At 35.6% G+C, this 12468-nt stretch overlaps 1 protein-coding gene across 42 annotated transcripts in view; it reads left to right on the top strand.

Moving 5' to 3' along the window:
- LOC135200192 (ankyrin-2-like) overlaps positions 1–12468 on the top strand; it is a 702328-nt gene that overhangs the window by 596838 nt on the left and 93022 nt on the right. For all 42 annotated transcript variants that reach the window (XM_064228610.1, XM_064228609.1, XM_064228607.1 and 39 more), the window contains one exon: positions 38–169. In XM_064228610.1, coding sequence (XP_064084680.1) covers positions 38–169 — 132 coding nt within the window. The remainder of the gene's footprint in view (positions 1–37; positions 170–12468) is intronic.

The following is a 12468-nucleotide window of genomic DNA, read 5'->3' as shown; positions in this document are numbered from 1 at the left end:
GATTTCCAATACGCTTTATTTCATGGCATCCCCACAGAAGGGTTCACTCAGACGTCTGTTGAGAAAAGCCAGATGTCCTCTACACGGGGCACCGCTGATGTGAGCACTGCGGGCACCACAATCACTACTGGACAACTTGTTGGGGACACTATATTGCAGGCGGGGCCAGGTATGTACAAGATAAGATAAACAAAAAGTGTGGTCATTTCCTTGCTTTCTACTGTTGTATTCTTTGACCAAATTTAAGCTTATCCCTAAATACTATGACTATGATGATAAGATTCAGGATTTGCTATTGGAGAAAAGTTCATTTTACATTTTAAGTTCCAAGCAGATAAATGGTCACACAAGCTTTAGACTTTACTAATATTTTTATGATTGAAACTGGTTACACACATAATGAGAGCACATTAAATTCATTCGTATGGTATTCACTTTGTACATTTTATAGGATGAATAAACTTCTTTAAATAAGTGCTGAAAATGAATCCAAAGTTATTCAGGAGATATAGTATGCTATATATGAGTTCTTCTTATAAAGCAGTGTTTAATATTTATGGTACTGTATGAATTTTCATACCTCAGAAGGAATAATTGTTCTGTTATGCTAACATCATTTCATTCTTTCTTCATAACGTTTAAAAATCAGATAAAAATCATTCTTTGTAATCTATAATTCAGATGATGCAATATGAATTTTTTTTAGTATGCAGTGCTGAGATCAAGCTGTGTAAACATGACTTCAGGAAAATGAAATGAAGAAAATAAAATATGAATTTTTTGTTTTAGAACTTTATCAAGTTCAGTTTACTAATGCAGAGCTGTGTCAATCATGTCACCTTTACTGTGTTCAATGATTTTTTTTAAGTAAAATGGATTCTTTAAGTGTGATGGTATTTCAAGGAATACATACTTACAATGATGGAGTATAAAGAGAACAGTAATATCCATGCCATAATTGTAATGATTTGACACTAGTCCTTTTGTCTTTGAAGTACTCTGTTGGTTTTTCACACTTTTTACCCCTTGGTATTATTTTGTACTACATACTTCCCTTTTATTATCATATCAGAATACATATTAATTTTATACAGTATATGATTTTAGGGATTATGAATTTGACTCTTCTCTTAACTTGAATGATAAGTTTGAGTTAGATGGACAATTGCCTCACCCACAAAACAAGTACGTACTGGCCATGATCGAATGGTGACACCATTTTTGTCAAATTAGTCCCTAAAAACTAATCTGAACTGGCCAATGCCCATTACATGAAAATGTTTTATAAATATTTTAGATAAAATCAAAATAAGAATATTTTAATTGGCCTTTATCACGTCTTGCTTGGTAAGATTTTATTACTTATATAAAGCTCTACTCTGATACGGTAGTAACAACTGCTGGCATTGAGCAGTATAAGGTAATGGGTGCTGATTAGAAAAATACAAATGTCTGAAGGGAGACTTGCAAGTTGGAGCATATCTTAGGCTGGAGTTAACAGCTAGGGTGATCCTTTCATACCGAAGGTTCCAGTTGTTGTTACTGTGGAAGTTAATTTCTCTCTCAATCATTTCACTAGTGACTTTGTGTGTGTGTGTAGGGATAATGGCCTTGAGGTTTCACAGTCTGCATTCCACATAGGTCAGCTGAAGCTCTGCATGAGCTGAATATACAGAATGGGTGTTCTATCCAAGGACAAATCAGCCAGTGTTCATTAGCAATATCCTCCAATGGACCTCAAGCTATTTAACACAAGATCTCTGATGCCAGTGACCCACTCCTGGCAGTTTAGGAAGGAAAAGTTTTTTTTCTTGCAGAAAAGCTTATAGGTTACATTTATAAAGGCCAATAAAGAGGGCCTGGGTTAAAATAAACCTGTGCATTCTTTCACTAGTGACTTTGGTGAACAAAGAGGCTTTGTAAATGTAATTCAGATATTTCAATTGAAGAAGTATGTAATCCCTTGAGACCTTTACAGGCAAGATCCTTCTTCAACATAATATTTGAGAGCTAGTAGTATAAGATGAGCCAAATATGCAGAATGGGCACTCTACCTAAGGACAGAATCATCCTTGTGCATTGGCAATATCCTCAATGGGACCGGGATCTATCTGACTTAGGAGCTCTGATACCAACAAGGACCCCCTCCCACAGTTTTAAGAAGGAAAGCCCACATGGCAGATGCCCACCACACTAGCATCACAAGGAATGTAATAGTGTAGAACACTGAAATAATTGGAAAGGTCCCTGACCCAAGACACCTACAGCTGCTAAAGGCAGTCTTGATGCAGCAGGAGAAGCCCTTATTAAATGCAACTCAAGACCTTTTCTACCTGCTCATCAGCATTAGGCGACCTATTGCACGTAGACGTGTGACAGACACCACAAGAAGCAACATTCCTGACTGTGAAACGCAGAATTTAGCTGAGGTACTTGGCTACCAAACAAAATATTGGTCTGGCCATACCAGATAGTGACATCATGCATCAGCCCTGCTGCTTAGCAAAGCAGTAAGACCGTCATCCTTAAGTTTTTGGCTCGAGAGAAAATCTTGTTGGCTAGTCAATGGCACACATTCCTCCTCAACCATTCAACAGTCAGCATACATTCAACTAGGCCCCCCCCCCCCCCCCCCCCCCCCCCCCCCCCCCCAACCATCTTGTATATAAAGAGTAGAACTCTGCATGAGCCGCAGTTTACTCCCGTCTTTTAGCATAAGAATGTCTACTACCCCTATGCATATAATACCAATAATATGGATTGTATTCATATTTGCCTTATTTGTCAACTACTCTCGACTTCCTTTAAGAAAAATATTAAGAAAAATCAAGGGAAAATTACAAAGCCATATAGTAAGTAACAATTTAAGGGAGAAATAGTGTATACACTAATACGTTGGAATACTATCATTGACGGAATATGCTTTACATATTAGGAATTACATTTTACGAATACCAATTGTGGGAATAAACGTATATGGGTTACATATCACTAAGTCGCATCCCTTATTTGTCTAAATTTAATACTAAGTAAGATTAATATACTACATACAGCTAAAATACACATTTTTTGAGTGAACAAGAAAGAAAATTGTGTTTTATATCAGAGAGAGCTTACCCAATTGCAACAAAATGTTTGATTTTTTAAAGCATATTTTCTGTTCATTGTGTCTTGAGAGAGAGAGAGAGAGAGAGAGAGAGAGAGAGAGAGAGAGAGAGAGAGAGAGAGAGAGAGAGAATGTATTCTATGTAGTACATAGTTCAATAGATGTGATTTTAGTCAAATTACTTATGGTTAGCTTTGTTCGTTTTAGAACTGATACAAAAATGAAGGTGTCCTCACCTTGATTTTATAGCCCTAAGGATGACAAAACACAGTTTGAAATTGCTGAATGAGTAGGTTTTTCGCTTATTATTACAGTATAAACTACAACATGTAGTGTCTTATCAAGGAGCAGGACAAACAGTGGCTACATATGGCTACGTCTATAATGTCATACATTATATTTGAATTTTTTAGTATTACTGTACCCTCTACGTCAGTGGGTTTTGCACTTGGGAGGTAGTGAGTTTTTTCGATTCCAGCTACTGTTGGTATTCTGAGTTTTAATCACTCGTATGTTATGGAAACACTAGCAACATAGTAATGTTAAGATGGACAATGTGGTAGGAATGAAGATCAGCAGTATATTTTAGAGCTGTCATATAAATATGGGGCTGCTTTTTCTTGCTACCACTGTGGTGGCAGAAAGATTATGTTCTGCATTGATAGGTTTGTAGTTCTATTCTAAATTCTTTATTAATTTAGTTTTCACACTGCAAAACTAGTGTTGTCTGCAGGGATTTAGAACATAATACATACAGTGAACCTTTGTAATTCACAAATTTGGATAACTTGAACAAAATAAGTTCCAAATGACACACAAACTGGTCACAAAATACATTTGAAGGTCACAAAATTATTGACTATCATTTTATTCTTTTTGAAACTGAAGGCTGATTAAAATGCTTGTGCAATTTAGCACTTGTTTTATTTTCTGATGTCTATACATCAGGACTCCAAAGTTGAAAATTTATGGAGCTGTTACTAAAATAACAAGTCATATGCTAATTGCACTAAGCAAATTAAAACTTTCATGATATATTTTTGTATTAATAAAAAAAAATGCAAGACTAATGGCCTCTTTACAATACACCATGTTCTACTTTGGCTTTCATCGACATCTAGTGAGACCAGAAAGCCTTAAAAGTGCAACACGCACTTGGTTATACAATGCTTTAGTAAGCAGTATCTTCACACTACCTGATGTTATTGCACAGTGTAAAACCTTAGCTTTGACTGTAATGACTATGTATTTAGCTGTGCAAACTTTTGTTTTCTCTAAAGAGAAACTTATTGAAATGAAGAAAAGTTTCAGGGATAATAGGAACTATAAGTAACTAAAAGTATTATTTATAAAGTGCATATAGTATGTAGTAGTATACTGTATTTGATTGCATACAAGACCCACTCCCCCCTCCATTTCAAGATAATATTAAAAAGATTGACTTTACATGTAAGCATTCATTGATATTGAAATATGTAGCTAGAGTACAGAAAAAAACATGGACAAAATACGTAACTCAGACAGCAGGAGAAATATTTTTTATGATAATACTAATGTAATTCACAAGAGAAAGCTAAAGCATTTTAAGTTTAGCAGAAAATATTTTACGCATAGCAAACTACCAGTCAAGCTTAAGATGATAGTAAAGCAGGGAGTCAGACAAGCAAGAAGATACAAATTACCTTAGGTACAATAAAAAAAAATAGTAACAGAAAAACCTACCAATATGGTTATCATACACAAAATATGAAGTAGTGGTTTGGTAAATATCAGTGTTATGTAACTAAAAAACAAATCATCTTCAAATCCTGAAAATTCCTCAACATCATTATCAAAAGTCTAAAACTCATTATCTCCAATACTGGTACCATTGTCATCAAATGAGCATCATCTTCAGTTCCGTGCATCAAGGACTTTACTAATTCCATGCCTCTTGAAAGTCTTCACAATGGTGTCAGTTCTTACAGTTTCCCAAGATTTCTTCACCCACTCACACACTTGCAGGGAAATGGTGGGACATTTCATTCTTCTTGTTGGTGGAGGGGGTCACAGTCTGAATCTGCCCTCCATTTGTTCCATTGCTTTTGCATCCTGTTGTAAATGGCTTGTTTATACATTCATCTCAAGATGGTAAATGGCTCATTAGATCACCAGAAATGATTTTTGTTTAGCTACATGAGGGTATTAGGCAAGTCTACTCCTCATCGTCAAATTCTGGCACAAATTACTGTGCATGTAGAACCACATGACATCAGAGGACTAAGTTCCTACCTGACATTTAAGAACTTGGTTCTAAGAATTTTGAATGTTGGTTCCTGACTATGCTAGACCACTTTCACTTTCTGCAACCTGAAGGATATTACCCACAGGTCCTCAGACACTTTTTCTTGGGTCCGATGGTGGCTCTTCAACAAGAGTAGCTCATCCAGTGCCCCTGGTAGGACAGTTCCAATATTGCCTAAGATGATTGTGTGAAGAAAGGAATTAATAAAATGACTGGTCGCTTTTCTGTACCTTTCCTTGTTTCTTCAATACTTATGGGCAGTTTAATTTCTTAAATACCTATGGGTGGTTTGAAGAATAGACACCTCATAGCTGGAGCTGGCTTGATGTAGGTGGTCATTGCAGTCATACTGTTAAACCACTATATGTTCCATACAATTTACAAATCCGCTTCTCAGTAGCTTGAACTCCTCTCTCCAGCAAGGGGAGTGAGGAGTGGTTAAGTTAAGTATATCTTAGTTTTACCAGACCACTGAGCTGATTAACAGCTCTCCTAGGGCTGGCCCGAAGGATTAGATATATTTTACGTGGCTAGGAACCAACTGGCTTCGTTGCAACGGGACCTGCAGCTTATTGTGAGATCCGAACCACATTAAATCAAGAAATAAATTCCTCTGATTTCATATTGGCCGAGCAGGAAATCGAACTTCGGACCATCAGATTGGTAGGCGAGCACGAAAACCACCCGTCCAACGAGGAACTTTGAGGAATGTTGACAAACCTGTTTCATGTGGCCAACATGGTTTGTTGCTTGAACAGATATACGTAGTTCTCTTTGACTTCCATTTATGCAGTGAAACTGGACATGTTACATTGTAGTACATATTTAAAACCAGTGGACTGGGTGTTAGATATCCACATATCTAACTTTTCAAAGACTTAGGTCGACTTCTTTAGAATCCTCATTTCTAAGAAGAATGATCAAGTGTGCCGAACCCTCAGTCGGTTCAGAATTCTCATACCTCCCTCCAAGTGTGAGTCTATCCTAATGTTAAGACTGAAGGTTTGTTCCTTGTATGAACTAATAATAAATTTTGTATTAATTTGTATTTTTCATAACTAATAAACCTGAGGTCTTGACATTGACTGCCCACCTGTAGCAACCCCGCTTATGTCTTATCCTGGTTGGAAGAAAGACTGTCAGTAGGGTCAGGCGTGGTCTCTGCCTCCTCTCCGCCTCAGTTATGTATCGGATGCCAGATGCCACATATTCCTTGCATTTACAATTTTTGTTTTTATTGTTTTAACTGGTTTCCAGCTGGCTACAGAAGATTTGTCCAAACCCTGCTTGTTCATGAAACTGTAACACCAACCATCTGCTCCTGCAAAATCCTGATTCCCCCTTTCTCTCCTAAGCGCCTCAGTTGCGTGGTTGGTTTGGTGTTTGCTTCTCACCTCGGTGGTTGCGGGTTCGATTCTTGGCCATTCCATTGAAGAGTGAAAGATGTGTATTTCTGGTGATAGAAGTTCACTCTCGACGTGGTTCGAAAGTCACGTAAAGCCGTTGGTCCCGTTGCTGAATAACCCCTCAGTTACCACTGGTTCCATGCAACGTAAAAACACCATACAAACAAAACTTTTCTCTCCTAATCTCCTGGCATCTTTAATTATTATGTTGTTAGAAACACATTTCTCAGAATCCTTCTCATGTGTCACCCAGTTGTTAACTCCTTAAGCTGTGGCCATTGTAGAGAGGGACAATGAAGGTTATTTTAACTATTTTAGCAGTCTGTAACTGGTGTTTAGGCCTTTTCCATTCTTGTATCAATTTTGCTATAGGTGGTGCCTCAAAGTTCTCCCTGCTCTTCTTTTTTACTATGGTCCTCAGCATAGTTCATGTCATAGTTTATATCCAGTTGTAATTTTATAACTTGAGCGTAGTATAATTTCAGTGCTTTGTTTCTGTATCCATATTGAAGGCAAATGCCTCCACAGTTCTCACCTTGCATTTATATTTCTGCTGCTTTTGGTATGATACAACTCATTGTATGTACTCATGGCTGTATTAAGTTGCTCTTATTGTGATAAATACCAAGTCCAGTACACGAAATTAGAATGGTAGGTGAACATGACTGGGAATTTTTTATGTGCAATGGTAGATGTTGATGATGCTAGTGTACACCATAATTTCGAGTTTATTTAGAAAAATTAAAAAGATATTTCTGTGTAAAGATAATATGAAATGTGTGGCAGGTATGACAGTAACATGCAAACAAACACAGAAATGGTTGCTGTGTAACATTTTAGATTGGGGGGCTTAATGAAGGTATCCATCTCAGAACTTCCATATTTAATTTTTATAATCATTATTTTTTAGTTAAAGTACACCTATAAAAATAATAATTAGTAGTAACAATACTAGTACAGTAAGCGTCAAAAGTGACGGTACAAAATTTCAAAATTAATCATACTTCTTTTGGAACTTGTGGGGTTGCCAGTTAGTATATATTATTCCAATTATTGTCACCCACTATCTGATAGTACGTATCAGTGATTAACTGTAGAACCACAGAAGGTATTTCCCCAGTGAATGGTCAGTGCTAGTTCAATAATTGTTTGTTAAAAGAAAAGAGAATTTCCCCGTAGAAACATCTGCAGCTCTCAATATGAGATATGGAGTGTTCACCATTGAGTGGCAGCAGGAACTGAGTGCATAAGCATTGGCCTAATGTGATTTGTAAATTAACTTTCTACTTTTTAGCATTATGTCGAAAGTTATCATGATTTATTTTGAAAAAACACAAAGAAGTTTAGCATCTGAATTAATGAAATATAAATAAGACACAAGTTGGTATGAAAAAAAAACCTAATCCATGTTATATGTGCGTTTAGCATTGGCTACATAGTTAGGCCTATTTCAGTAATCAAGGAAATATATTTTCCAGTTTGTTATTTAATAATTTCATCGAATTTCTAATGTGCAAATTTTTGCATGTGGAATTGCACTCAGGGTCGCAATCAAACAATTATTTCCGTGGGTTGCCACCTTTTATTTTTTTTTTTTCAGTGCATAAGTGAGATTATTCTTGTCCATACGATCCGGAGTGTGAATATGTTTGGCGAGCATTATTTAATTCCTCTCTCTCTCTCTCTCTCTCTCTCTCTCTCTCTCTCTCTCTCTCTCTCTCTCTCTCTCTCTCTCTCTCTCTCTCTCTCTCTCAGGACCTTTTTATCTAGTCAGGAATAACCAGAAGAATTGAGCACTAGGCCTATTGGTCATGCATATATGTGTGTGTGTGTGTAATATATAAATCCCCCAAAAAACTCATGAATTTCTGTTATACAGCAATGCCTGATTGGATCGAACTGATTACTGGTTGCATGTGGAAATATGATATGCCTACTTACGCAAATTCAGTCTTAAATTTCACGGTTGGAATATGATTAGAAGATTTGAGGTAAAAGGTTGAAGTGAAAAAGGTGGAGTTAGGATTGTGGGTAGAGGTAGAGATAGAGGGGGAGGAGGGTTGATTGGGGTCTGTCGTTTTCCGACTTAACCAGGTGGGGATTTTACGGGTGTTCTGGTTGCTTGCGACCGCCTTTCTCATTTTTTGTATGGCGAGTCTGTTTCCCAGGTGCAAGGACTGGTCCTGGTGTCGGTCTTCATGGTTCTATCTTTGCGTAAATAACAGACTATGACCTTTCTCGAAGATGGTGTTTTATGCTCGGTTTCACATGCTCTCTTTTTTTTCTCTTATTTTGCTCTCTTTATCTGCTTGAAGAATCTTTTTTTCTCTATTTTGCTCTCTTCTTTCCCTGAAGAATATTTTGCATTTATTTTTGGTCTCTTTCTCCCTTTGTTTGGATATCTAGATGGTTGTAAAAATTATTTTCCATTAATAAGGTTTCATTATCATGAGCTTTATAAATTCGTGCTTGGTTTACAACAATCTTTCAACTTGTTTAGTAGAAATACGTTAAAAACCATCATCATTGACTCTTACTCTCGCTTTTTGGGTCCTAGAAGCTAAAATCAGAACTACCAACTACAGGCAACTTCTCTGTTGAATCTAGGTGCATTCATGGATGATTATGTTTAATTTTACGCAGATTTTCCCTTTATGTTTTATTGATACTCGCATTGTTTCATGCATCTTCTCTAAAATAGTTGATAACACACTATGATATTAAATATTTGTTTCCACATTGGTCGAAATATACATAGGTAATGTTGATAATCCCGTGTCTAACGAAAACTTCAAATTGTTTCATTTCTATAGATTTAAATAATTAGTGTATTTTGAAATAATTACTATTACCGTAACTATTTTAATGATTGTTATAAATATCATAGATTTGATATTTTTGCATCATATGTTAGCTTAATTTTGCCTGATAGAGCTTTCAATGTTGAAAAAAAAAAGTTTTTGTAGTTGCTAGTTAGTGTGTTTCGAACGAAATCCTCTGAAATTTGTAGCCTCACTTTTGACGCTTACTGTGCATACTAATATCGATGATGATGATGATGATGATAGTGATATCCAAGTAAATACTAATATTTGCAAAATATGATAAAAAAATTTTATTCAGAGCTAGATTTTGGAGATCAAAGACCACATTCAGTTAATACCTCACTCAAAAACTTCTTAGTTTCACGAATGCAACTAATTTGTAAATTTTGAAAAATCTTGAATGACTTCAGTGGGCATTCCTAAAAGGGGTAGAGTATTTCTGTCACCGTGAAGACTCACTGGATTGCAAAATTATTGTTGATAATACTTTGATAATAATAGTATAACCAAACATTATTATCTAAGAAGACTACTGTGTTGCTCATATGAAGTTTATGTTGGCAAGTGACACAGTTATCATCAAACCTTTTATGCTGATTTTTCATTTTATATCTTTAGATGTACGGCGAGTTCACTTTACTCTTTTGTACCTTGTGCTATTTCTGTTATGCTTGAACTTCCACCACCATCAGGTATATGTCTTCAAATACAGTATACTTTATTCCCTTTCCCCATGATAATCACAATTCTTCCTACATGTCTTTTTCTCGCTACTTCTTGTCTACAGGTTTTCTAACCAACTGTTTGTCATACCTTCATCACGAATCCAAGCTATCTCAGTCTTTTTCAAGCCTCATGATTCCATGTGCCTCCACCAATTTCTCATTCACCCACTGTACTCCTGCCATGAATTCTGTAGGCAATCTTTTTCAGAGTTTCTTCCTTGAAAATTGTTACTTAGTACATTCTGGATGGGGAAGCACACAAAGCTTCGATGTAGTTAATTATACTTATGATAAGATTTTTTTTTTCTTTTTTGTGGTAATGACCTGAGTTCCAGTCTCTTTATGAATTATGAATCTGGCTGTTAACCTGTGAAATGTTTTCACTTAGGAAGACTATATACATGTGTACAAGGTCTATAGATGCTTGAATTTAAGTACTATGGTGTACAAAAGTGCTGTGTGGTCTACCTGGAGTCTATTGGATATTACTGTACTTGACATTATTGCAAAATGTAGCAAAAACGTACAGAAAAGTTTAAAACTGTTAACACGTGTTATATCATAGTTCAAATTAACAGGCAATGACTCTAAAGCATTTTTTGTCAGTTCAGTGAATATACTCAAAATACTATAGAGTGTGGACGTGTCAGAAATTATTATGACTAAAGATACATCATGGCAGGAAACATGTGGAGATACCTTAGATGTACAGGTGAAAGCCCACTTGAGTAAGAAGGCCAAGGGGAGTGAGATTCAGTCTGGGGGATTAGGGGCCAACTAGATTAAGGTGTGACGTACTCAGAGGAGAGAAGCTAGGAGTCTCTTTGAGTGAAGCCTAACACTTAGTTTCCAACTGCTGTATTGAGAGCAGCCTATCACATTCTGAGAATAAATGTGAAAGAATATGAGTGGTAACTTTTATAAGTGCTGTCTTACTGCTCACTAATAGTGCTTCAGTGCTTAGTGATGATTTAAGCAAGTCGTTTGTCCTGATCTACAGTTAACTTTCAAAAGGTAAAGTAACTTTGGCATTTGATGAGGCTATTATTGCCACCTGTAACTGATCAATATTTAACTTTCTTTTAAAAGAAACTTTTTTGCTCTTGCCTTGAGAGTGACTTAATTGTACATGTATATTTTTAGGCTCTTAATTGCATCATGTATACCAATGAATATTTTGACAAATTATATATACTATATTTAGAATTACAAAGGATACTGGATTCTTTTAAAACTAAGATTAAAGCAGTGGCCTTTTCGAAGCTCTAATTAAATCTTGTATGTTATTATTAGTTTTGGGTAAGTTTACCTTAGGAATTTATATCCAATAACATTACTTTGCATACTACTGGAAAATGTTGTGCTGTATGAGAGACAGTTATTACAGGTACAGTATTTGTACTAAGGTTAACATACAAACAGCTATCTTGCATTATTACATTCATTGCAAGGGATTGATGTGCACTGTCTGTCAAAAGTCGTGCAGGCTCGGGGGGAATATTTTCATAGATCTTCTTCCTTGAATATCAGTCCATCTTTACAATTTCTGTGTGGTGCTGTAAATCCTCTGAAAAGGAAAAAAACGTTTTTGTAATATCAAAATACAATTTTTGTACTGAATTTTCTATAAAAAATACTACATACATATAGTCATTTTGGCGAAATGGAATTAGTGTCCTTGTGCTTTTATTTGTACACAAGAGCCTTCTGCTTGTCACAAAGCCTCATTAAAGGAAAACTTAACCAACTCTTTAATGTTCAGTATAGCAAAAAATAGTGTATAGTTGTTAATTACTCAGGACTTTTAAGAGGGAAAGAGGTTATTAGTATGGAAGCAAAACAACCAACTCTTTAATATTCAGTATAGCAAAAAATAGTGTATAGTTGTTAATTACTCAGGACTTTTAAGAGGGAAGAGGTTATTACAGTATGAAAGCAAAAAAAAAATTATATATTGTATTTAACTGTATATATATCTCAACTTTAGTTTTTAAAATTTATAATTCATATGACAATGTAAATTTTCTACAGTGCACTATGTATTATTTTAGTTTTATAACTACTAATGGTACGTGCAGTTTGTTTACATTTATCAGATAATTTGTTTTTGCCATTTGCTATT

The sequence above is a fragment of the Macrobrachium nipponense genome, chromosome 26 (genome assembly GCF_015104395.2).
Source record: "Macrobrachium nipponense isolate FS-2020 chromosome 26, ASM1510439v2, whole genome shotgun sequence".
Taxonomy (NCBI): Eukaryota; Metazoa; Arthropoda; class Malacostraca; order Decapoda; family Palaemonidae; genus Macrobrachium; species Macrobrachium nipponense.
The sequence above is the reverse complement of the archived record's forward strand: the minus strand, read 5'-3'. Positions and strand labels throughout refer to the sequence as shown.